Source organism: Saprolegnia parasitica (genome assembly GCF_000151545.1).
Source record: "Saprolegnia parasitica CBS 223.65 unplaced genomic scaffold supercont2.44, whole genome shotgun sequence".
NCBI classification, from domain to species: Eukaryota; Oomycota; class Saprolegniomycetes; order Saprolegniales; family Saprolegniaceae; genus Saprolegnia; species Saprolegnia parasitica.
In genome coordinates, this window is record NW_012156438.1 from 86,748 (window position 1) to 111,062 (window position 24,315).

Consider the following 24,315-nt stretch of genomic DNA (forward strand, 5'->3'; position numbering starts at 1 on the left):
CCCCAGAGCGCCGACAATCTGCCGGGACCTCGGAGTCGTCAATGAGGAGGTAGCCGCCGATGACCGGAATGTCATACTCGTGACTGCGCTCGAGGTACGATGCCAAGTGCGAGCTGTAGTGCGTCGCGATCTTGTCACCTGGCGCAATGTAGCTGTAGGCCATCGGATACGTGGAGAAGACGGCCATCTCGTTCTCGGTCCGCACCCAGTCCTTGATGATCTCGACGTCCCAATCGGCGAGAAACTTGGAGTGCGCGTCGAGCTCCATGCAGAAATCTTGGTCGCCGATGAGCTGTTGCTGCTGCCAGCGCGCAATCACAGGACCTTTGGACAACCGCGCATCGCGCGCGTCAATCTTGATGTTGGCCTTGTACCTGCAGTCGTGGTCGGGCCACGTCGCGTTGGCGCGGCGACAGTACTCTTCGAGGCAGATAAGGTCGCCAGGTCCGGTCTGATCGACGACGCCAAAGAAGACACGGTCGGGGTACCGCGCATTCGCAAAGGCCGTCCAAAGCGTGTAGCCGCACTTGAAGCCGTCGCGGTAGGACGCAATACCGATGAAATGCGTGGGGTCGGCTGGGAGGCGCGGCGGTGGCGGGCGCAGGTGGGCAGCCGCCGGCGATATCGGGACGTTTTGAATGGATGGCTCCAAGTACGCGCGGTGCGGGACCTTCTTGCGCTCATAGTAGAGCGACTGCTTTGGCTTCTTGGTCGGCGACGCCATGGATGTGTCTGTGGAAGTCACTTGCGATATGACGTTGCACTGGTTGTCCGACTTGCCAGGCGACCAGATGGCAACCAAGATGGCAACGGCGCATACAAATCAAGCGTGCGACGTGCGAGATGCGCATAGTCCGCTTGTGGCTGACAAGCTGTGGTAATGGGTCCCAGTACCGTTGCGACGTCAGCTCCAACTCGGGTGTCATTGTCGTTCACTGCCACGGGTCATTCGTTGCTGCCCAATGTCATAATCGTTAGAAGCCTCGTGGACGCGTTGAGCCGCTTGACGATTAAGGCATTATTGTACGGGCCATTTCGGATCGCGTATCAGTAATAGAGTGCGCCACAAGGCGGTGTGTTGGCGCCACTGTACGCACCCGTTGTACACTGTACCTTGCGGCGTGAAAACAGATGGGTGGTGGCGTTGAAGCGGCAATGTCCGCCCTGTGTCCGCCCGCAATGCTTTTCACAGCGAGTCAATTGGTCTACAGAGCACTCGCTCTTCACAGCTTACGACTCATACGGACACTTGCTGAAGGAACACCGTGAAGACCTTCGGCGTAGGCACATGTCGTGCGAGAGAGGCTGTGTGTCAGCGCCTCAAGAGGCTTTTCCGGAACCGATCCGGATCCGGATAAAGATCGGGCGCTGTGGTGATCTTTCAGCATACGCGGGCATGGCGATATTTAAAAGAGTAAAGTTTCCCGGCCAATGGCGTAGCGTGGAAAAGTGTTGAAGCCGCATCAAGGCAGTCCTCGACGCGCACGCTATTCATCTATTCGTAGTAGACCATTGGGAGTAGCCTCTAAGCGGAGCATCATCCCCGCTAGTACTTCATTCTTCAATTTGCTGCTGGCGAGCCCGAGCAAAGAATGATACAATGCCGCGAAATACAAATTGTCCCTCGCCACAACCGCATGCGCCAATCGCGTTATATCTAGTTGCCGATTCGTCTCTTTTCTATTGAAATAAAAGGTGCAATTTCGAATTGGGTTCCACACCGAGCAGGGCAGGATTCGTGCGTGCACTCACTGTTTTTTATCTCGTCCATGCAAGCTCTTCTTTTATGTATTGCACTTCAATTATTTGCATAGTAATATACTATGCATTTATTATAATACGGCACATGCTTGCGTGCAAACAATGCATCCAGCTCATCCAGATATCATTTGACCGCGAACATGACCAGCACAACCAAGAAGCCAAAGCAGTCGCTCTACTATGAGCGCAAGAAGGTCCCGCACCGCGCGTACTTGGAGCCATCCATTCAAAACGTCCCGATATCGCCGGCGGCTGCCCACCTGCGCCCGCCACCGCCGCGCCTCCCAGCCGACCCCACGCATTTCATCGGTATTGCGTCCTACCGCGACGGCTTCAAGTGCGGCTACACGCTTTGGACGGCCTTTGCGAATGCGCGGTACCCCGACCGTGTCTTCTTTGGCGTCGTCGATCAGACCGGACCTGGCGACCTTATCTGCCTCGAAGAGTACTGTCGCCGCGCCAACGCGACGTGGCCCGACCACGACTGCAGGTACAAGGCCAACATCAAGATTGACGCGCGCGATGCGCGGTTGTCCAAAGGTCCTGTGATTGCGCGCTGGCAGCAGCAACAGCTCATCGGCGACCAAGATTTCTGCATGGAGCTCGACGCGCACTCCAAGTTTCTCGCCGATTGGGACGTCGAGATCATCAAGGACTGGGTGCGGACCGAGAACGAGATGGCCGTCTTCTCCACGTATCCGATGGCCTACAGCTACATTGCGCCAGGTGACAAGATCGCGACGCACTACAGCTCGCACTTGGCATCGTACCTCGAGCGCAGTCACGAGTATGACATTCCGGTCATCGGCGGCTACCTCCTCATTGACGACTCCGAGGTCCCGCAGATGTCGGCGCTCTGGGGTGGCTGCCTCTCGTTTAGCAAGTGCCACGCCGAGAAGCGCGCGCCCATGGACAAGTACATGAACTGGATCTTCTGGGGCGAAGAGTACCTCCGGTCCATGCAGCTCTGGACGCACGGCTACGACATGTACTCGCCGTCGCGCCACGGCCACGTCGTGTTTCACAATTGGACCAACGACCCGCAGAAGAAGCGGTTCTGGGACAATGTGACAACGCTGGCGGACAAGCCGCGCGAAGAAGCGATCGCGTACAACCGGCTTCGTACGATGCTGACGCTGCCGTTCCAAGGCGAGGTCGACACGCGCGAGCTGCACCGCTTTGGGCCGGGCCGCGTCCGGTCGATTGCGCAGTTTCTCAACTTTTCGGGTATTTCCAACTCGAACGCGTCGCTGGACGAGTGGCCGACGGCGCAGCGTCGATGGGTGCCGTACTCAGTCCCGGATGAAGTCGAGGCGCTGCTGCCGGGCTGGACGCTCCATGCTAGCAACGTCAAGGCGATAGAGTCGCACGCAACGTCCGAGGCTGTGGTGCTGAACGAGCTGGAGAAGCTCGCGGCCAAGCTCCACGGCGAACGGAGCGGACAAAATGCATCAGTTTATGCGCTCGACGCGAATCGTGTGAGTTACGAAGAGGCGCTTTTGCATCCGCGCCGGGACGTGGCACAACGGCGAGAGGTCAGCCGCAACGGCAACTTCGAGTCAATGGCGATCCTCTGTTTCGTGATGGCCGGGCTTTTGGCGCTGGCCGTGCTTCGCAGACGGCCACGAAGCTATAAGTAGATGAAAGGATTCGATTGACATAATGATTTGGGATGGAAGAATCTCATGGGCTGGGATGGAAGAGGACGACGTTGCGGAGCTACCGCCGTCGATCGCCAACGCGCAGGCATTTGATATGCAACACGTAGCGTTCATACTACTCCGTATGTAGTGAAGTGTGCACTCGACAATCTTGTAGTTGTTGGCTCTTCACAAGATGCACTCTTATCTCATCTCACACCAGCTTTTTCTCGTGTGTCCATTCGCGACCGACGCCACGTCGCGCGTACGACAGGCAGCACGTGCTTCTTGACACATGGATACTTTTTCCAAATCGGCTTAAACACGTCGATTCGCATGCAGGAAGCTGATCACTGTGTTAAATGACTCTAGCAAATCCATGTACTAGTACAGTGCTCGGACGCATTCAGGAAAGAAGTCAAGGAAGGTGCAGTTTGGTCAACAAGAGTCGACGTGCGCCAACGTATTTTCTGCCTGTCTATTTCCGGAGCGGTTTGTGGTGGCGCCGTTTTGACTCGCGCGTTGTATCAATCGAGGACGATGCTGCCTGTGGCTGCCGACGACGTTGCGCCGCTGCGCATGAAGCGGCTCGGGAAGCGGCGCTTCAACTCGACGCTCATCCTCGAAGATGCGCCGCCGCCGTCCAGCTTGGAGCTTCTCTTCGAGTCGTTTCCGATCCTCGGGCGCTGGCGCCTCAAGTGGAAAAACTCATGTCCAGCAGCGTCCGACACCACCAAGCCGCGCCTGCCAACATGCCGTCGTCGTTCTTGTCGCCATTGCAGCTGCACCCGAACGTGCCCAACGCCAAGTTTTCCGATCCCGTTCTCACGTTTGACGTGAGCGAGGCAAACCTCTGCGGCGTCGCGTCGATCCGCGGCATCCGCAGCACAAACGAAGACACATACCGCGTCATCACCAACCTCGAAAAGTTCTTGTCGAGTCTCCTCGTGACGCAGGCCGACGCGACGCCGGCGAGTGTCCTCGACAAGCACATGCAGTCGAGCGTCTTTGACTCGGAAGAGTCGCTGCGGCTAAAGGAAGCGACGTGGTTCTTACCAGCGGAAATTCCTCAAGAACCGTCGACGTGGACGCAGCTCTACGGCGTCTACGACGGCCACGCTGGCCGCCGGTGCTCGGCCACGGTCGCCCGCGCGCTCCCGCTGTACCTCTTGGCCGCCACCGATACGTTTCATAGCAATCTCTCGGCGTGCTTGAAATCGAGCTGCCTCGCTTTGGACAAATCCTTTCTCGACCTCGCTGCGGGGCGCGGCTTCAAGGACGGATCGACCGCGATCACGGTCCTTATCCGTAATGACGAAGTGTACGTCGCCAACATTGGTGACTGCCGAGCGATCGTCATCTCTCTGGACCCTGCTTCGAGCGTACCAAAAGTCAAGCCCTTGTCGGTGGATCAAAAACCGCACTCGCCCGCCGAGAAGGCGCGTATCGAAGAAGCGGGTAAGCACTTTATGTTGAAGGAGGTCGAGTCTACACGTTGATCAATGGTTGCTGTCTAGGTGGTATTGTGCTCAATATTCGAGGCATCAACCGTGTGAACGGCCTCCTTGCCGTCGCCCGTGCATTTGGCGACATTGCCCTCAAGCGGTACGACAAGAATCTTTCTTGTTTGGTTTTGGAAACAGTTCGGACACAGGTACATTGTGGCCGAGCCAGAAGTGACTGTCCACCAGCTCCAGGAGCACGACGCTTTCATCGTGCTCGCCACCGACGGTCTCTGGGACGTGTTTAGCAACGAAGCTGTCGGGTCCTTCATCCGGTACGCTGTGAGGTTGCGATTGACATATCGATGAAGAGGACATGGCGCGTAGAACGTACATGGACATGCCGCTTGACAACCTCGCGCTCAAGCTTGCCAATATGGCAATTGAGCTGGGCAGCACAGACAACATTACCGCCGTCGTCGTCGACGTGCGATAGCACTTGCTCAAATACAGCGCATTCGTCTAGTCCTGTTGAACGATATTGTGGCGCAGACAATTTGATGGGCGCTAAAATAGCACTCTCCTCGTGCTTTCATGTACTTGGGCGATGACACCACAGGCAGTATGCGGGGTGTTACGAACCGGGTATACAGTGGTTGAGCACTGGATATTTGTATCTGCACAGATTTACAACCACTAAGTCGAGACATCTACTGCCACAGTATCCAACCCGGCCATGACTGTTGCGCAAGGCAGCTTTAACCGCTTGAATCGATAATAACGAGGACAGTGGTGGGTTAATGTGGCGGGCCGCGGGCATTATTTGCAACCTTATCAGTCGACCGTCATGGATTTTCCCTCTTGCACACCAACTTGAACCACACTTCAAGGGTCAAGATCTTAAATTTGTGCTTGGCGCTACCGTGGCACGGGAAGCTGCCACGTCATCGAAATCCGTCCATGCCAAAAAGGGTGTCTTCATTTTGAGGCAACGCCGTGGCGTCAGGATGCATGTGTCTTATGTACAGGCAAGGGAATATAGCAGTTATTCCCTTGGTACAAGTTAACACATTCAACGAGAAATCGACCACAAAAATTCAGTGTATGCACACCAACCTGGGTAACGCAGTGGACGAATACTTGCTTTTTATCTTTCATGCGATCGACCACGTTGCCACCTTTGTTCAACGGTCTAGAGGGCTTCCTCGACATTCATGCCTGTAGCCCTAAGAACGAGCTATTGCACCCGACAGATTCGAACGCCGAGCCTCTCCGAAGTGCTCTGAAATCGGTGCGCACGACTGGCGCCACTTGCTGCGTGGACTTCAGCGCACGCCGCAGCGTATTTGTTAAATAAAACGCTTCATTTAAAATGTTAGCTAATTGGCGGAGATTTCCCTAGGATGGCGTGCAGCGAATTCCACTGGTGCGTCTTTTAAAACCCAAATCTAATTCTAGCTTGTGCTTTGTATGTCTATTGTCATAATAATAAAACGACCTTCCCACGAGATATATCCAATCCGCTTGCAGCACGGCGAATGAGGTGGCATTTTGCGATTCGACCTGCAAGCCCGACGCCCATCATGACGACGATGACCCCGCTGCCGCCCTACGTCTCGTGCGAGGTAGACACAACCACGCATGGCACACTCATGCTCATGCTCATGGCCATCTAGTGCGTCGACCTCGTCTTCAAGTACGTCGAAGAGTTTGCTGGCATGGACATCTCGGGCGGCCCGGTGCTCAAGGGCATCAACTGCCAGCTCGAGCTCGGCCAGCGCGTGTTGCTCATCGGCGGCAACGGCGCCGGCAAGAGCACGCTTCTCAAGATGCTTGGCGGCAAGCATCTCCCGACCAGCGGTAGGCGCATGGTCCATGGGATGTACGGTGAGGCTCATGGACGATCTGTTGTTGGCAGGCATGTGCTATCAGATGGGCCGCCGCGACAGCTTTCGCGACACGAAGCTCAATTATGAGCGTACGATGGTGACGACCGAGTGGGGCAACCGATCGGTGGCCTTTGCCGCAAGCTCGACGTACTGCACCGACATTGCGGTCGAAGACATGATGGTCAAGCTCCAAAAAGAGTTTCCCGAGCGCCGGGCGATCCTCATGCACACGCTGCGCATCGACCCGACGTGGCGCATGCACAAGGTATGACATTGCACTTTGCGATTGCACTTATGACATCTATCTCTCGTACTAGCTCTCGATGGGCCAGCGCTGCCGTGTCCAGCTCCTCCTCGCGCTCCTTCGCCCGTCCAAGATTATCATCCTCGACGAAGTCCTCGGGTGCTTGGACATTGTGTCGCGCGTCAACATCCTCAACTTTCTCAAGCAAGAGAGCGAGGGCCCGCTCAAAGCCACGGTATGTCCAGACGCCATGCGAGGCAGTGTCGTTGACAGAGGTGTAGGTTGTCCTCGCGTCGCACGTGTTTGATGGCATGGAGGAGTGGGCGAGCCACCTCATGTACCTGCGCCAGGGTCAGATCTCGTTCTTTGGCCCGCTCAGCGCCATGCCGCTCATGGGTCGCAACACGCTCTCGATCTATCACACGGCCGAGATGTGGCTGCGCGAAGAAGAGCAAGTGCTCAACCAGCTCGAGAAGGCGTCGGACGACACGGATGGCATCCTTGGCCATGCGCAGAACCGCGCCGGTGGCTATGCCAACGGCCGCCTCGGCGGCTACCTCTCGCTCAACGGCGAAAAAATGGGCTAGGTAGTTTGGGTAAAAGTAGTCAGGACATTATTGACCAAACCAATATGCTTTTTAAACGAGCGATTTCACTGGCAGACCGAGCAGACAGATGATGTTGCACGTGGAGCATAGCTACAAGTAGAAAGAACAAATCAGCTGTGTGAGACTCGAAGCATCCCCGATGCCTAGAACACACGTCTTTATCATCATGCTACGAAGGTCTTGTTGACATCAGCGCGGTGATGATAGGGATGGTATATGGCCCTGGTGCCTGCTTGCAGACTCATTCATGACTCAAGGTCAAAAATTGCGTGGTTTCACCCGCAGACACTTGTAGATCTCGCGGTTCTTCTTGCAACTAGCGTAAAAGTGCAAACATCGTATGCCGTCGCCTGGGTTCGAAGCTGTGACCAGCCACGTACCAAGGTAACCCAACACACTTGGCGAACGACTGGCTCGTCTTGGTGCGTGGCAGGCCGTGTCGCGCGAATGGTTCGCGTACTACAAACAAGGACCCACGACCCATGCGCCGACCTCAAGACTAGCGTTGTTGTAGATATTAGTATATGAATCAACTCGAGCGAATAATTGATTCAACAACCACCCGCAACCCATGTTTAGGTGAATACAAAATCCGAGTGTATTACGTGGCGCCTCTTAAACGCGCGTTTCAGCCGTTACGGATGTGTTTGGTACCACGCTTGGATCTTGGGGAGGGCGGCAACAGCGTCCGCGATCGCGTTCCAGCGCGGATACCTGTCGCAGAGCGTCGTGGGAATATCGACCAGCTCTCCGGACTGCACGATCATGCGTACGACAAAGAGCTCGATGTCAGCCAGCGAGAGCATCTCGCCCACCAGGAACGGACCCTTGGCGGTGGCTGCGACGAGCCGCGCCTCAACGCACGCAAACAAGGTCGGGAGCGAGTCTGCCGTGAGCTCTTTGGCAATTGCAAGCTTTTTCTCTGCATCGAATTCGAAATAGTATGGATAGAGCTTGGCGGTGATGTCGTCGGACGCAGCGAGGATCTCGTCGACGCGGTAGGCGCCGAGCGGGTTGGACGTCGGGTAGAGACCCGTGAGCACGCCAATGTAGCGCGCCATACCATGCGACTGTGCAAAGACCTCGCCGTTAATCGTGAGCGTGGGAAGCTGCTTGAACGGCAGCGACGGCTTGCGCACGAGGAACGCTTCGTCACTCAATCGCTCGTCTTCAAACGGAATGTCGTGGAGGAAGAGAGCAAGGCGCGTGACCTCCGCCCGGCCGGGCGTGTCAAAGTACGTGAGCTTGAGCGTTGGTGGGGACATGGCGATTGCAATTCAAATGTGAGCTTGTGGACACTGCTAAGCTCTTTTGTCCAAGGAATAAGGTCCCGGCGGCTTCGGAGGTTCATGGATGCCAACGCGGAATCCAGCATACCAGATTGGATCTTTGCAGTAGTTGGATTGGCCGCGAGTTTGCGCTTGGTTTGAATTAAGCCAATCAAACACACCGCAGGCGCACCGTCACCAATGGTACATTGGACAATTGACGACGCGTGTCCTTGTTGAGGTGAGCTTTATAGCAGTGCCCTCGACATTCGACTACAGCGCCCGATGATGATCGCGCGAAGGTCCGTAAGACTTGATGATCCTCGCTCGCTCACTTGTCTCCGTTCCTGTTGATAGAACTTCACCGGTATACCCAAACTCGGGTGGAGACAAATGAGCTTCCTCCGGTTTTGGTGTGCACTCCTTCCATTGGTAAAACTAGTTTTTCATCAACGAAGAAACGAACAAACAACCGACGTGTCCAAGCCCAAGTCGACCGTTGGCCGTATTTTTTCGCCGAGCGTTGGCGCCGTGCGATACACAGCACCAAGCGTCGGCGCGGGAGGCCGATTGGGGCGCTCTTCCGGGCGCCGTCGCCGAGTACTGGCCCATCAAGACGCCCGATGCGATCGAGTCAGTGTTGGCAAACGGACCTTGAGCATAGCCGGCCGGGTCGTAGCCATCGTTGTTGACGGCCATGCCCGAGAAGGCATAAGCGAGACTTGCGTCCGACTTGCGGCGAATCCGGTAGAGTGGGAGTGCCGCACGACACTTGGCTTCGGTCGGCGCTCGGCGAAAAATACGGCCAGCGGTCGACTTGGGCGTATTGGGCTTGGACACGTCGGTTGTTTGTTCGTTTCTTCGTTGATGAAAAAACTAGTTTTTATCCGTCGTCCAGTATCTTGCTGGAGACGGTCGACGAGAAGAAATGGAGAACTGATGATTAACGCAGCTTACACGAACTAGCCCTAGCCCTAATGGGAAACCTTGAGGGAGGGTCTGGGACGTGGGCGAGGGGGGATCATGGGGCTTGGCTCTTCGCGCGGCTGAAACCAGACTCGGCGATGCTTCAAGACCAATACAGAAGCTTTCAATCAACGTCAATGTACCGGGTACCAATATGAGGAGAAATGTGCAACGAAACTTGAGAGATCTTTCATAACAGTGCATCCCGAAACAGTTTGATTCTTTCATCTACATGGGTTGTCAACAATGGTCGTCGTCGGGAAGGCCGTGGTAGGCGGTCGTCGGGCTCTTGCCGTCGGCCGCGTGCGGCAATGGTACTGGCGGCGCCAAGACGCAGTGACCCCCGACGCGCATCCAGCCAAAGTCGTGCTCCAGCACGAGACTCGTCGCGTGGGCATCCAAATTTTGGAGCACCAAGCGCTTGCCGGCGTCGCGGTAGCGATGGGCCGCCTCTTTGAGCGCCGCCACCGCCGAAAAGTCGGCCAGTCGGCACCCGATGACGTCAATGACCACGTCGTCCGGGTCGGTCGCAATCTCGAGGAAGTCGCGGAAGCGCGCCACGGACGAAAAGAGCAGCGTGCCGCGGAGGGCATAGATCTTTTGATGCGGTGTCAAGGTCGTCTCAACGTCGAGAAAGGTGCCGCCGACCCACGCGTTGACGAGCGCTTGCCAGATGACGCCGGCGATGACCGCGACGGCCAAGTTGATGGCGGTGGCGAGCGCCGTCACCAGTACAATGGCAATGCCATCCGACAGCGGAAGGTACACGAGCAGCCGGAGCGACGGCCAATGGAACGTGTGCGCAATGATGACGACGAGGATGCCCGTGAGACACGCGACGGGCACGAGCTCGACGACGGGGCTCGCAAACAGCAAGATCATAAAGGTCACAAGGCCGCAGACGACGCCCGACACGCGGTACCGCCCGCCGTTGAGCACATTCCCGGTCGACTGGCCAATCATGGAGCAGCCCCCCATGCCCTGGAAGACGCCGCAGACCATGTTGCCGAGGCCTTGGGCGATGCATTCGGCCCGGCACGCCGCCATCGAAAGCGGCTCTTTGGTCAAGTCGACAATGGCCTGGAGCGTCATGAGCGACTCGAAGAGCCCGACGGCCGCGAGACTTGCGGCCACCGAGATGACGAGCGACCAGTCGGTGACACGCGAGAAGCCGGGCATCGCAAACGACGGCAGCGCCCCCGCGAGCTTGGATGTATCGCCGATCGTGCGGACGTTGTATCCGAGGAGCGGGCGGTTGATGCCAAACTCGAGGCCGACACCGAGAAGCGCAACAACCAGCGTCGGCGGCACGAGCCGGCCGATGACCGGCGTCCGAGGGAAAAAATGCATGACGAGGATCGTCACGAGCACATGGACCAGCGTCATCCACGTTGTCGCACTGCTGGCGTCCATCCACGCAAGCCCGTGGGCTTGTTCGCACGCGCCAAAGAGCAGATTCGGCCGGATGCATGTTTGGAAGGTGGTTTTTTGAGACAGAAGCATCATGAGCGCGAGACCGTTGAGGAAACCAATGTGCGCCGTGCGCGGAATCATCGAGAAGAAGCGCGAGAGCGAAAAGATACCAAAGAGCAGCTGCAGGAGACCGGCAAGGAAGACAGCGACGAAGAGGTGCTCGACGCGCGCTTCGTACGAGAGGTCGCGGAGCGCGCCGGTCCCGCTTGTGATCGTGGGCATGACGACGCCAAGCGCGCCGGCGGCGCCCGCAATCGTGGCGGGCACACCGCCAAAGAGGCCGACAAGGATGCCAAAGAAGCCGGTGGCGTAGAGGCCGACGACCGGGCCGAGGTTAGCAACGTAGCTGAACGCGACGGTCTCCGGCACCTGCAGCAGCGTCGCAGCGATGCCGCAGAGCACTTCGGTCCGGAGCACTGCAAGGTTGGCCCAGTAGAAGCGCGCCGACGTGGCAACGTGCTGTGGCAGCGCGCGCATCGCCGACATCTTTGCGCTGGCGGCGCGTTGACGGCCGACGCTGGCGCGGACGCGCTTATAGCCGTGTGCTGCGGTGGCGTGCATCGTCGCCCAGAGCGAGAGGGCCTCGTCGCTGGCGTCAACTTGGATCAAGGACGGGGCGGCGGCGTCGCCCGTGCTTGTGGCGCGCCGGCGTGGCCACGATGCGTCGGTGTGGGGCATGCTTCTTGCGACTGGACAGAGCAGCAGTAACTAAATAAATTGCAAACGCGCAGCGATTGGCTAACTGGCATTGGATTTCAGCCAGTCACGGACAAGAGCAATCACACAGCAAGCGACTCAGCTACCGTACGCATGGCTGCCAGGGTACGTGGGGTTCAAAGAGCAAAGGGCTCGACGCCGGCCTGCTGCCGAATCTAACAGCGTTGATGATGGCCAATTTGGAGTGGCATAGTGGTAGGCGTTTGCACGGTAGTGATTATTGGGACTTTCGATGGGCAAGACGGCTTGATGCTACGCTTACCAGTGTCCTGGGAGGTGTTGATGGTGGGACGAGCAGAGTACATCCCGCAGTACTGTTCGTTCTATGTCATGGCACTCGATGGCCAAGCGCAGGATGCGAAGACGGGTGCCGAGTGAAAGATTAAGCTTGGCACGAAGAAGGATGCACGAGGCGTGCTCTGTAGTCCGTGTCGTTGGCTTGCGCACCGCGCAATGCGTTGCCTTCATGTTGTGCTACGCAGTACAACTCGTCCTCGTTCACTTGAACGTTGAACAACATGTCATCAAGCAGCCCAACGACACAGGTTGCACGATGGAAGCGCGCCAAAATCGGCAAGCGCCATCAACTTCAATACTGTGAAAAAGCATACCCCATGGGATATCGGAAACGAGAGGCTTTTGGAAAGGCCACTGGATTGGACAAAAATATAGCATTTGTGCATTTTGGCGCGCTTGGATTGGATGAAATGGAAGCCCAAGGATTTCATTTCGACAGCAGCCTGTGTGAGGGACGATGGAGTCGACGTTGCCGGTGACGGAGGCGCCGCCCACCGAGCGACCGCTGGCGACGCTGCCAAAGACTACGACAGAGCCCGCCGAACGACCGCCGGCGTCGCGCAAGAAGACCTGCAGCGGCCCGCGCCTCATCACCGCCTCGGGGAAGAACGTGTGCCTCATGTGCCGCAGCGCCCGGCGCCACAGGAACCGATGCCCGACGCAGATGGAGCGCGTGAGGTCAGCTTCGCCTAGGCTGCCGCCACGCAATCTCATTCCCATGTCTAGGAGCGACTATATCATGGACGTGCCCGAGGCGTCTGTCGCCACAACGTCGCCGTCAACGACCGGCGCAGCCAACGCGGGCGACGGCGACGTGTACAGCAGCGTGGGCACCGAGAGCGAAACGCGGCTCTTCCACCACTATCTGCCGCGCTGCCCGACCGACGACTTTAGTGCGATGGCGACGCAGTGGAACACACTGCTGCGCGCGTGGCGGCTGTCCGACTGCCTCGAGATCGAGGTCACGACGGGCCTTATCACGGTACTACGCGTCCTCTGACATTTCTGACGATGTTCATATCGCAATGCGCAGCTAGCCGACGTCACGTTCAAGACGCCCAAGCACCTCGCGATGTACGCTCGGAGCGTCGCACCGGTGCCAGTGCCCACCTCAAAGCCGCGCCGACGTCGTCGCCAAGACGACAGTAGTAGCCCCGATGCAGCGACCAAGCGACAATACCTTCCGTGTCCTCACTGCGGCCACACGACCCGGCGCCACTATGGCGACGTCGGCGACAAGTGCGAGCTCTTCGTCTACTACAAGCTCCGCAGCTACACCGCCACCTCGTACACCTTTGACAAGGCCATTGTTGATTTTGAGCACGTTCAAACGTCTCTAGCTCCACCTCAGCAGTCCAACGGCAGCTACGTCGTATAAGGCGAGATCAATCCATACCCCTGGAATCCATCAATGTATCAATGTGATGCAGTCCTTCGAGCCAACGAGAATTTGGATAGTATCGTGTACTTGACCCTCCACTTCCACGGGGCTCTTGGTATCGATGACGTCGTCCATGCTAAGAGCTCCATGCTCGTTTCGCGAGGACAAGGCGTGTCTGCTGTCGTCATTGTCCTGTTGTGCGTACTAGTAGACGATAAGATACGAGTTGTGCCACGAGGACGTGTGTTGAATATGTCTTCTATGTAGTGCTCTATCGGCATCGACCTGTACCATGGTAGCTCAGCGTCCAACGGCATATCTACTTGAACAAGCGAGTGGGATCCCGGAGTGCGCTTCGTCTCTCCTTCCTCGCGCCTTGTTGACCACCATATATCACTAGCCGAACGCCGTCCGCGCCAGCACCGCTGCGCTATCGAATCCACTGCCGCATGCTATCTCTTCGACAAGGCCACCCACCAAAAACGCTATAACCAGGCGGAAAACGTCATCTAGAGTCATTCATTCATTCTCGACCAATGCAACGCCAGCGTCTACTCGGTGGTCGTTGTCTTGGGCGACGTGATCCGGTCCAAGTAGCCGCCTTCGTCGCAGAGTTCAAAGAAGATGCCCTCGCCCGCATCGATGAGCGCTTGCGGCGTGTCGCACTGCACGCACCGGCCTTGGTCAAACACCATGATCCGGTCGCAATCCAAGACCGTGTCGAGACGATGGGCCACCGTGAGGACGGTCGACTTGGCAAACGCGGTCCGGATCACTTGCTGCAGGTTCTGGTCCGTCTCGTGGTCGATCGCAGCCGTCGCTTCGTCCATGACCACGATCTTGCTCTGCCGCAGGAGCGCCCGCGCCATGCACAGCATTTGGCGCTCGCCGACCGAGTAGTTTTCGCCGTTCTCTTCGATCGGACTCTCGAGCTTGAGCTCTTCGGTCGCGACGCGCGACTGCATGCGCACCTTGGTGAGCACGTCCCAGAGCTGGTCGTCCGAGTAGTCGTCAAACGGATCGAGGTAGTTGCGCAGCGTGCCCTTGAACAAGATCGGGTTTTGCGGAATGATCGCCATGCTCTCGCGCAGCGTCTTGAGGCCGACGCTCTTCGTGTCGACGCCGTCCATGTACATGTGGCCGGACGCAACCTCGTTGATGCGGAAGAGCGCCATGGTCAAACTCGACTTGCCGGCGCCCGTGCGACCGACGATACCAATCTTCTCGCCCGACCGAATGTCAAAGTTGAGGTCCTTGAGCACGAGCGGGTCGTTGGGCTTGTAGCGGAAGCTGACATTGTCGAACTTGAGGCTGCCGGACGCCGGCCACGCGCTCGACGTCGCGCCAGAAATGTTACCGGGGCGCTTCCGGCTCAATATTGATGTACTCGGCGACTCGCTCCGGCGCGACCATGGCTGTCTCGAGGTCCGACCAGACAGACCATGCCTTCCAAATTGGCCGTGATCTGCAGCGCGTAGTTAAAGACGAGACCAATCAAACCGGCCGTGAGGTACTCGTGCAGATAGAGCAGGGAGAAGGTCGTGACAAAGAGCATGCAGGCCGAGATCATTTGGATCCAGAAGGTAAACCACTGCCCCGCGAGGTCGGACGCAAAGTTGGTTTCGTTGTTCTTGTTGACCTTGGTCTGGTGGAGGCGCTGGAAGCGGCGCACTTGCTTCGCACCGAACGCACGGACGAGCACCGTGCCGTCAATGGACTCGGAGATGTGCGTAATCATCGGCGACCGGGTCGTTTTCGAGAGCCGTTCGAGCTCGCGCGCCGGCTGCACAAAGATCGAGCCGACCTTGTAGTAGATGTACAGGAGCGGCAGCAAAATGACGCTGAGCTCGCGGATCACGACCATGGTCGTGCCGAGCGAGAAGAAGAGAATGAAGAGCGTCGCTAAAAAGTAGCTGATCGAGTACGGAATGCGCGAGTCGATCTGGTTGATGTCGCCGCTGAACCGGTTGAGGATGCGCCCGAGCGGGTTCGTGTCGAAGAACCGCATCGGCGCCCGCATGAGCGACTGCGTGAGCTCGTCGAAGAGCGACCGAGATGCGCGCATGCCGCTCCACGAGACGGTCAGCGACCGCGCGACGACCATGAACGACGACCCGAGCGCGAGGCCTGCGTACACGGAAATGTTGTACTCGGCCTGCGCCTGGAACGCGGCCGGCGAGAGCGAGTCGGCGCTGCTGGTCCAGACACTCAGCCAGAGATCACTGCCAACTTGAAGGCCTTGCCAAAGCGACTGCACGAGCAGGAGACCGAGAAAGATGGGCCAGCCACCGACCGCGTTAAAGTACGAGAGGAAGACCGCCTTGGAAACACGACCGTGGTTGCGCTCTTCCTCGATGACGAGCTTCCCGCTCGTGTCCTGTGCGTTCTTCTCTTCGTCGTACGTCTTGACGTCCGACTCGTTGGCCGGCGTGAAGAGGAACTCTTGGTACTTGGCGTCACCAAACGGCGACTTGACGCACGGCGACACGAGCGTGTCGGCGTAGTCGAGGCCAGCATGGCTGTCGACGACGGTCGATGCGTCATCGACCAACACATCGTCGTCCTCACCGAGGTTGCGCGCATGGGCCTTGAAAGGCGTGACGAGGATTGGGTGGTCGGCCTTGTTGCTCGCAATGACATCCGACGCGATGAGTGTCCCGTCCTTGACTTCGATCGTTCGGTCAATGTACGACGACGCGATGATGTCGGGCGAGTGCGTCACGAGCAAGATCGTCTTGTGCCGAAGGAGACCGAGAAAGCACTTGGTGAAAATCTCGTTTTGGACGATCGCGTCGACGGCCGACAAGGGCGAGTCCAAAAGAAAGATATCGGCGTCGCTGTAGCACGCTCGCGCGAGCGCGATGCGCGCCTTTTGACCGCCAGAGACGTTGACGCCTTTCGAGCCAATCTCGGTGCGGTCGCCGGCCGCAAAGAGCGTCAGGTCCTTGGTCAAAGCACACGCTTCGAGGACGGCACTGTACTTTTTCCGGTCGTACGGGTGGCCAAAGAGGATGTTTTCGCGGATCGTCATGTTTTGGATCCACGGCTGCTGCGCAAAGTACGCGACGCGGCCGCTGACGCCGACCGACCCCGCGTACTTGTCGAGTTCGCCGAGGAGGACGTTGCAGAGCGACGACTTGCCTTCGCCGACCGAGCCATGGATCACGACAAACTCGCCGCGCTTGACGTGAAGGTTGACGTTGGAGAAGAGCGGCTTCTCCTCGTCGTAGCCAAAGGACGCGTTGACAATCTCAATGTCGACATCGTTGGCCGAGACCACCGACGAGACCGCGTCGGCCGGCTTTTCATCGAGCGCGAGGTACTCCTTGAAGCGACCGTACGAGACGTACGCTTGCATCCAGTTGGCAATGATCTGCGGCAGCCGCATCATGGGCGCCTTGATCATCGAAAAGAGGCTGAGCGCCGTAAAGACCTTGGACGCGGTCAGCGTCTGGTCGAGCCAAAGCACGTACGCCGCGAACGAGACGGTCGTGAGGAGGACGGGCGCGACGTAGTTCATGGCCATGACGCACGCCGAGAGGCAAAACTGCGTCCAAAGCGACTTGAGCTCGGTCTCGCGGAGGAGGTGGATCTTGTCGTAGTACCGCTCTTCCCACGCGTTGAGCTTGATGATCTGCATCGCGCCAAAGACCTCGTTGACCGTCTTCATGCGCGCATCCTTGCGGTCCATCATGGTCTTCCAGTTGTCGCGCTGGAGCGTCGCGAGGAACCGGTTGAGGAGGAGCGTCACAAACATGACGGCGAGGCCGCAGACCATGGCCGAGCCCAGAATTTGCCACAACATGTACATGAGCGCGGTAATCTGGAGCGGAATGATCCAGATCTGGTTGGCCGTGAACGAGACAGACAGAATCCACATCATGTCGGACGTAAAGAGGTTGGAGACCTCGCCCGTGCTTTTGACGCGGCGCGACGCGGCGTTGAGGACCATCGTTTTGCGGTACAAAATATCTTGCAGCGCCGACGTAAACTTGACGTAAAGCAGCTCGTTCTGGAGCGACGTCTGCGTCTGAATGACCGCTTGGGCGATCTTGACCACAAACAAAAGCACGATCGGCTGGAGGAGCGTGTAAAAGTCGGACGTCGACGTCTCGACGGCCGACACGACTTGCTGGAGGACGACCGGCCCGTAGAGCGTACAGGCCATGGCCACAAACTGCATAAAGCCAATGAAGAGCGCGTTCCAGCCAAAGACCGAGAGGAACGCCCAGATGATCGACTTTTTTTTGTAGTACATGGGCAGGAACTTGGCGCTGACAGTCTCGCATTTGTTTTCGTCTTGGAGCGGCCAGAGGTCGGCTGAGTCGAGCTGGCGCTCGTTGCCGAGCACCATGAGCGGGTTGGCCCACCAGTACGTCCAGCGCGAAATGAAATTGACCGTGTCGAGCGGGTGCTTGTCGGCCTGGGCCTTCGTACCGAGGTTCACGGCCTGGTACGTGGCCGTCCGGGACATGGTGCTGCGGTTGCTGTCTGGACCAAAGGCGGCAAATTCGCAAGTGACCGAGTCGACGCGCGATGATCGCAGCCGCCGGCGCGCGCCAGCTGTCGCTGCCTGGGTGCGAGGAAGGTCAGGTTGCACTTTCCAATGACCCACCGGCGGGTGGGACAAACCCACCGTGTGTGGTGTGAAACGCTCGTTTTTATTTTAACGTCATCATATTTTTACTCCAAAATGAATAAAAATACACCAGCATTCAAATGATCTCGAATCTCTGCCTCGAAAAAAAGCACCCCCACCGTCAGAAGGAGAGATGGTCGTCGTCGAGCGTTGACGTGCATTGGATTGCGATCTTGAGTCTGAATAATCACATGCGGTCAGTACGATCTACCGAACTACCATTCGATGGGCTACATGCACGCAAAATGAGGGCGACGCATCGATCCCTGACAATAACGTCCTTTTTGACGTTGTGTATTGATTTGTAGAGCGGTGAGATCCGCCCACGGTCGTCGCTAGCCTTGCATTGAGATGAAGGCGATGGTGGTTTGCCCCAAACCTGAGTTGGGCAAAACCTCGGCGGCATGAGACTGGCCTCGGACAGCCTCGCTTGGTTTGTACGTGGGCGGCTCGGGGCCAATCGTGGCTACGGACCTTGGGTGCGTCGGCGTGGGACCCTCGCGCCTTGCGGTGTCGTCGCTGTAATCTCGGGAACCATCTTAGCAGCGATTGGACGATCAGACGAAGCTCGGAACGGGTTGATGCAAGGGCATCCGTGGAAGTCCTCGCTGGTAGCGCGACTGGAATATCTTCTTTGGCCGCGATGAAGGCAATGATTCAATACCCCCAATCACCGGTGCGACCTTGGCCGTTTAACAGGCATGGTTGGGACTCTGCTTTCGCCGAGTACAACGCGGTCGTGCCAACAGAATCAACAGACAACCAAACCAGTGGGGTGTCGGATCAGAAATTGGAGCCAGGCGCTGTCTCAGGCCCCAATCGTACGGCCACACGTCATTACATGCGCTCATGCAAGGCATCGTTGGACTGACAGCGACTTGAATATGAAAACCGCGAAACGTTTAGCGAAACGCTGCCTCGAAACTGCGACTAACCTCCTTATTGAGTGTTGGTCGATTCGATGTTGTAGCGCCGTCCATGTGTCTCCTCCATTCTCTGCAGTACAAACAGAGGTCCTTCAAGCCGCATTCGAACAAATGAATCGCATTAGATGTCATCCATTGACTTGCATCACCCAACGCCCTTAAACGCGGCTAGCAACACCGCACATTGGAGGATTTGTACCAAAGCTCGCCACAGCACCGCGCTTGAATGTGCTTCTTGCTTCAAGCCCCACTGACTTTTGAGATGCCACAATGACGGTCGTTTTGTCGACATACATTTCCATGAGATTCGTGGCTCGCAGCGTTTGGCTGAAGCGACGATGGCCGTTTGCGCAGATCGCGACCGATCGCTTCTTCTCGGCGAGTTCCATTGGCGCATGCGTTCTTCTACCAGATATGATTTCGAACGGATCACAGCTCGCAGGTCGACGGAGGACCGTGCAAAAAAGTCGAGCAATCGCGAACCCCAGCACCCAACACCCAACAGGATGTCACGCGCGCGGGTTCGCGCACCTCACGTTCACCCAACACCTCCGGTCCACGAGTCTGCAACGTGCGTGTTTTAAGCGCCGACCACAATTACCATGTGCACATGCAGACAACAAACATGCTACCATGCTTGCACATAGCGTATTAGCTCGTCGACGCTCTGCTCGCGTGGTCGTTGCGCATCGAAAGCACGTTCGCGATGCCACATTTAGCGATCGTAAATATGGTTAAATATGGCATTTTGACCACGGACGTCCGTGGGCCTTTCTCATGCGACGCGTTGACGTGGTTGGCCTGCGGCAGCGCACAATGAACGTGTAGCTACGTCAACTAGCTACGACTGCAAGGTTGACGTGTCGAGACCGTCCATTCCATTCGATACCTGTGGCCCTCGCCGCCTATGGAATCTTTCCGCATTGTCTTTTGACCAAAGTACCAACATTCCGGATCCGAGGGCAAACTCAGCATCTGGTCAAGTGGTGGTGGCGCCAGATTGCTCATTCTGGGATTTCCCGCCTCATGGCACCCACGACCAAGTACCAGTCGGTAGGGCCGGCGCCGCAAAGCGACGATGCGCCGACCAAACACCCGCTGGAGGTCGTCGGCTTCTTCTCGCGCCTCACGTACCACTGGGCGAGCGGACTCATGGCGACCGGGAACGAGCGCCAGCTCGAAGCGAGCGACATTTGGCCGCTCCAGGCTGCGAGCAAGTGCCGGGCGGTGGCCGCGCAGTTTCTGCCGCGCTACAAGGCGACCAACTCGATCATCCGCGCATGGATCTCGGTCTTTGGCTGGAACGCAGTTCTGATTGGCATCATGCAGTTCCTTGCGATGGTGTGCTCGCTGTACGGCCCGGTCGTTTTGCAGCAAGTGGTCTCGTCCGTCGAAGCGTCGGCCGTTGACTATGAGCAGCTTTTGATTTCAATCGGGTCGCTCTTTCTCGTCAAGGTGGCCCAAGCCGTCATTCAGACGCAGTCGGACTTGCAAAACGAGGTGCTTTACGTCCGGGCGACGTCGGCGCTGCAAGACCTCCTCTACAAGAAGGCGCTGTCGCTCAACGCCAAGTCGCGCAAGACCAAGAGCACGGGCGAGATCTCCAACCTCTTTACGGCCGACATGTGGTGGTGCCTCACGGTCTCGTTCACGGCCAACCAGATCTGGATCATCCCGCTCCAGATTGTCGCGCTCCTCTTTCTGCTCTGGCAAGTGCTCGGCTACGCGATGCTGCTTGGCATTGCCGTCATGCTTTTCACGTTCTACCTCAACCGCGTCGTCGCGACCAAGCAGCGCGACGTGTGGGAGACGCTCATGGAGAAGGAGGACGCGCGCATGAAGGTGGTCAACGAGGTCTTTGGCGCGATGCAGATCATCAAGCTCAACGCGTGGGAAGAGCGGTACTACGACAAGATTACGTCGCTGCGTAACGACGAACTCAAGTCGCTCTGGCACGAGACGATTCTCGCTGCGCTCTCGTCGACCATGAACAACGTCGCGCCTGTCCTCCTCACAACCGTCTCGTTTGGCGCCTACGTTCTCTGGCTCGGCGAAACGCTAACCGCCTCCAAGGTCTTTACGGCGCTCAGTCTCTTTTCGATGATCAAGGCGCCCATGATGCGGCTCCCGCAGATCATTGCCAACTGGATGCAAGCGTACGTCTCGTACGGTCGCTTCTGTGACTTTCTCGCGCTCGCCGAGAAGCAAGACGACGTTGTCTCCTCCGACGTCTCGGGCAATGACGTGGCCATTGAGATTGTCAACGCGTCCTTTGGCTACGACACCGACAAGCCGCCGCTCTTCTCCAACGTCAACCTTCAAGTCAAGCGCGGCGAGTTTGTCGTGATCCATGGCTCGGTCGGCGAAGGCAAGTCGTCGCTCTGCAACGTCCTCCTCGGCGAACTCGACAAGTACGCGGGGTCGGTCGGCGTCAGCGGCCGCGTCGCGTACTTTGCGCAGCAGCCGTGGATCCAAAACATGACGATCCGCGAAAACATCCTCTTTGGCCACCCGTACGACCGGAAAAAGTACAGTGCCGTCCTCGAAGCGTGTGCTTTGACCAAGGACCTGACGCTCTTTGCGGCCGGCGACCGCACCGAGATTGGCTCGAAAGGCGTCAACGTCTCTGGCGGTCAAAAGGCGCGCATCGCGCTCGCGCGAGCGTGCTACAGCGACGCCGATATCTTTCTTTTGGACTCGCCCTTGTCGGCCGTCGACGCGATCGTCCAGAACGAGATTTTCACCAAGTGCTTTCTCGGTCTCTTGCGTCACAAGACGATCTTGCTCGTGACGCACTCGCCCGACATCATTGCGTCGTCGTACATTGACCGGACCATTGAAGTCAAGGACGGGACGCTGCTGACACATGCGCTCCAGGCGGACAAGGCCGACCACCCGATCCTTGTGGCGCCGCTTAAAGCCCGGACGCTCTTCTCGGACGACGAAGTTGTCAACGACGACGTGGTTACCGGCGCCTCGGTGCTCTCGTACGCGGACACGCTCGTGTCGCCGTGCATCAAGTCGCCGTTTGGTCATGACCTCGAGCCGCAGCTCTTCACGCCGTACGACGCCAAGCAGCCGCAAACGTACAATGAAAGCGGCGGCAAGCTCGTGGTCGAGGAAGAGCGCATTGAAGGCCGCGTCTCGAAAGAGGTTTTCTTCGCGTACTTTGCCGCGGCGGGCGGGTGGCCGGTCGTGTTTGGGCTCCTCGTCATCCAGTGCTTTTGGCAAGGCCTGAGCATCTGCAGCGACTTGTACCTTGGGTACTGGACCAACACGGCGCTGATCTTGACGCCGACCGAGTTTCACGCGAACGCCGAGTACAACATTAGCATCTACTCGCTGCTGGCGCTCGGGTCGGCGGCCATGGTGGTCGTGCGTGTCCTCACCGTGTCGCTGGCTGGCATGCGCGCGTCCAAGGTGCTCTTCGAAGGCATGACGCAGTCACTCTTGCGGGCGCCGATGCGGTTTTTCGACGCCAACCCGCTCGGGCGGGTGCTCAACCGGTTCAGCGGCGACATGGGCCAAGTCGACGGCCGCATTCCATGGTCGTTCAGCTACTTTTTGTCGACTCTCTTTGTGCTCGTCTTCTCGCTCGGCACGACCATGGTGGTCATTCGCAGCTTGGGGCTGGCCTTGCTGCCGCTCATTTACATTTACTACAATGTTGGTTCGCGCTACGTGCAGCCGGCCCGGGAAATCGAACGGCTCTCGAAAACCACCAAGTCGCCGTTGATGACGCACATCTCCGAGACGATTGACGGCGCGGTGCTCCTTCGCGCGTTCGGTGCGAAGCAAGTGCGCCGCTTTGAGCGCCGCCACCAGGCCAACGTGGACAAGAACAACCAAGTGCTTTTCGCTGGCGACCTCGCGGGCCAGTGGTTTGCGCTGCGTATCCAGCTCATCTCGGCGGCGATGCTGCTCGTGACGACCTTGTCGCTGGTCTACCTCCGCAACGTCCTCTCGCCCGGCTTGATTGGCCTCGTCTTCAACTACGCGCTGCAGATCACGGCCAACTTGGAAGGCATGGTGAGCGTCTGGTCGGGCCTCGAGATGGCCATGGTCGCGCCGGAGCGAGTCGCCGAGTACACCAACGTCGAGCAAGAGGCGCCGCGCGTGATCGCTGGCAGCGTGGCGAAAGAGTGGCCGGCGTCCGGCAGCCTCAAGTTTGAGAACGTCAGCTTCCGCTACAAGCCCAACGACCCGCTCGTGCTCAAGGACCTCAACTTTGACATTCGGTCGGGCGAGAAGATTGGTATCGTCGGTCGCACGGGCGCCGGCAAGTCGAGTTTGACCATGGCGCTCTTCCGCATCAACGAGATTGCGTCCGGCCACATGTACATGGACGGCGTCGACACGAAGAGCGTCGGCCTCAAGACGCTGCGCGAGAGCATGGCGATCATTCCGCAAAACCCGATCTTGTTCAAGGGCACGCTGCGCAACTACCTCGATCCGTTTGACGACTACTCGGACGACCAGCTCTGGGACGTGCTCACCAAGGTGCGCATGCAGTCGCGCGTCGCGACCGAAGAGCTCAAGCTCGAGAGTCCGATCGAAGAGAACGGCGAAAACTACTCGGTCGGCGAGCGCCAAATGCTGTGCATGGCGCGGGCAATCCTGCGGCAGAGCAAGATCGTGGTCATGGACGAAGCGACGGCCGCGATCGACCACGAGACGGACCAGAACCTGCAGCAAGTGATCCGGACCGCGTTTGCCAAGTCGACCGTCCTCACGGTGGCCCATCGTCTCGACACGGTCTTGGATTGCGACCGGATCATGGTGTTTGACCAAGGCCGGTGCGTGCAGTGCGACACGCCGCAAGCGCTCATCGATGCGGGCGAGGGCATCTTCTTTGAACTCTGCGACGAAGGCGGCTACTTGGACCGGATCACGTCGCCTACGACAACGAGCACCGAGTAGAAGCTGGTGAAGTCCAGTGCATTTTTCATCAATATAGTTAGTTGGGTGTATGCGTCGCGTCGGTGGCAGAATCGATGGCTTGCTAGAACGACTTCTACATGGCGGGAGCTACACTGGTCGCAGCAAGTGTCATGCACATTAAGG

At 57.9% G+C, this 24,315-nt stretch overlaps 9 protein-coding genes across 9 annotated transcripts; 5 read left to right on the forward strand and 4 right to left on the reverse strand.

The window, feature by feature from the left end:
- Nucleotides 1–1,901: 1,901 nt before the first annotated feature.
- Nucleotides 1,902–3,401, forward strand: SPRG_09355 (hypothetical protein; the record flags this gene model as incomplete). The annotated part of the gene is made up of 1 exon (XM_012348450.1): nucleotides 1,902–3,401. The coding sequence occupies one exon, from the start codon at nucleotides 1,902–1,904 to the stop codon at nucleotides 3,399–3,401; it is 1,500 nt and encodes a 499-aa protein (XP_012203840.1).
- Nucleotides 3,402–3,941: 540 nt separating this feature from the next.
- On the forward strand, nucleotides 3,942–5,356 carry SPRG_09356 (hypothetical protein; the record flags this gene model as incomplete). Its single annotated transcript, XM_012348451.1, has 5 exons — nucleotides 3,942–4,099; nucleotides 4,123–4,859; nucleotides 4,919–5,006; nucleotides 5,056–5,178; nucleotides 5,231–5,356. The coding sequence occupies 5 exons, from the start codon at nucleotides 3,942–3,944 to the stop codon at nucleotides 5,337–5,339; spliced, it is 1,215 nt and encodes a 404-aa protein (XP_012203841.1). The 3' UTR covers nucleotides 5,340–5,356.
- A 1,040-nt stretch (nucleotides 5,357–6,396) lies between these two features.
- SPRG_09357 (hypothetical protein) lies at nucleotides 6,397–7,636 on the forward strand. Its single transcript, XM_012348452.1, has 5 exons — nucleotides 6,397–6,468; nucleotides 6,520–6,703; nucleotides 6,762–6,997; nucleotides 7,050–7,211; nucleotides 7,258–7,636. The coding sequence occupies exons 1-5, from the start codon at nucleotides 6,427–6,429 to the stop codon at nucleotides 7,561–7,563; spliced, it is 930 nt and encodes a 309-aa protein (XP_012203842.1). The 5' UTR covers nucleotides 6,397–6,426; the 3' UTR covers nucleotides 7,564–7,636.
- A 189-nt stretch (nucleotides 7,637–7,825) lies between these two features.
- SPRG_20754 (hypothetical protein) lies at nucleotides 7,826–8,117 on the reverse strand (the record flags this gene model as incomplete). The annotated part of the gene is made up of 2 exons (XM_012348529.1): nucleotides 7,826–7,900; nucleotides 7,965–8,117. 2 exons carry the CDS (start codon nucleotides 8,115–8,117, stop codon nucleotides 7,826–7,828), a joined length of 228 nt encoding a protein of 75 aa, XP_012203919.1.
- A 102-nt stretch (nucleotides 8,118–8,219) lies between these two features.
- On the reverse strand, nucleotides 8,220–8,849 carry SPRG_09358 (hypothetical protein; the record flags this gene model as incomplete). The annotated part of the gene is made up of 1 exon (XM_012348453.1): nucleotides 8,220–8,849. The coding sequence occupies one exon, from the start codon at nucleotides 8,847–8,849 to the stop codon at nucleotides 8,220–8,222; it is 630 nt and encodes a 209-aa protein (XP_012203843.1).
- Nucleotides 8,850–9,983: 1,134 nt separating this feature from the next.
- On the reverse strand, nucleotides 9,984–11,989 carry SPRG_09359 (hypothetical protein). The gene has a single exon (XM_012348454.1). The coding sequence runs from the start codon at nucleotides 11,967–11,969 to the stop codon at nucleotides 10,059–10,061; it is 1,911 nt and encodes a 636-aa protein (XP_012203844.1). The 5' UTR covers nucleotides 11,970–11,989; the 3' UTR covers nucleotides 9,984–10,058.
- Nucleotides 11,990–12,762: 773 nt separating this feature from the next.
- Nucleotides 12,763–13,707, forward strand: SPRG_09360 (hypothetical protein; the record flags this gene model as incomplete). The annotated part of the gene is made up of 3 exons (XM_012348455.1): nucleotides 12,763–12,983; nucleotides 13,032–13,287; nucleotides 13,339–13,707. 3 exons carry the CDS (start codon nucleotides 12,763–12,765, stop codon nucleotides 13,681–13,683), a joined length of 822 nt encoding a protein of 273 aa, XP_012203845.1. The 3' UTR covers nucleotides 13,684–13,707.
- A 474-nt stretch (nucleotides 13,708–14,181) lies between these two features.
- SPRG_09361 (hypothetical protein) lies at nucleotides 14,182–18,210 on the reverse strand. The gene is made up of 2 exons (XM_012348456.1): nucleotides 15,128–18,210; nucleotides 14,182–15,101 (listed from the first exon to the last, which is right to left on the reverse strand). Exons 1-2 carry the CDS (start codon nucleotides 18,158–18,160, stop codon nucleotides 14,238–14,240), a joined length of 3,897 nt encoding a protein of 1,298 aa, XP_012203846.1. The 5' UTR covers nucleotides 18,161–18,210; the 3' UTR covers nucleotides 14,182–14,237.
- Nucleotides 18,211–20,259: 2,049 nt separating this feature from the next.
- Nucleotides 20,260–24,315, forward strand: SPRG_09362 (hypothetical protein). Its single transcript, XM_012348457.1, has one exon. It carries the CDS (start codon nucleotides 20,278–20,280, stop codon nucleotides 24,169–24,171), a length of 3,894 nt encoding a protein of 1,297 aa, XP_012203847.1. The 5' UTR covers nucleotides 20,260–20,277; the 3' UTR covers nucleotides 24,172–24,315.

Bases quoted from the DNA above. Each gene is read 5' to 3' on its own strand.
- SPRG_09357 (XM_012348452.1), top strand. From the start codon at position 6,427: ATGACGACGATGACCCCGCTGCCGCCCTACGTCTCGTGCGAG. The intron at 6,469-6,519 runs GTAGACACAACC...ATGGCCATCTAG, and splicing joins CGCCCTACGTCTCGTGCGAG to TGCGTCGACCTCGTCTTCAA. The intron at 6,998-7,049 runs GTATGACATTGC...CTCTCGTACTAG, and splicing joins CGACGTGGCGCATGCACAAG to CTCTCGATGGGCCAGCGCTG.
- SPRG_09359 (XM_012348454.1), bottom strand. From the start codon at position 11,969: ATGCCCCACACCGACGCATCGTGGCCACGCCGGCGCGCCACAAGCACG.
- SPRG_09361 (XM_012348456.1), bottom strand. From the start codon at position 18,160: ATGTCCCGGACGGCCACGTACCAGGCCGTGAACCTCGGTACGAAGGCC. The intron at 15,102-15,127 runs GTCTGTCTGGTC...ACCTCGAGACAG, and splicing joins CGGCCAATTTGGAAGGCATG to CCATGGTCGCGCCGGAGCGA.
- SPRG_09362 (XM_012348457.1), top strand. From the start codon at position 20,278: ATGGCACCCACGACCAAGTACCAGTCGGTAGGGCCGGCGCCGCAAAGC.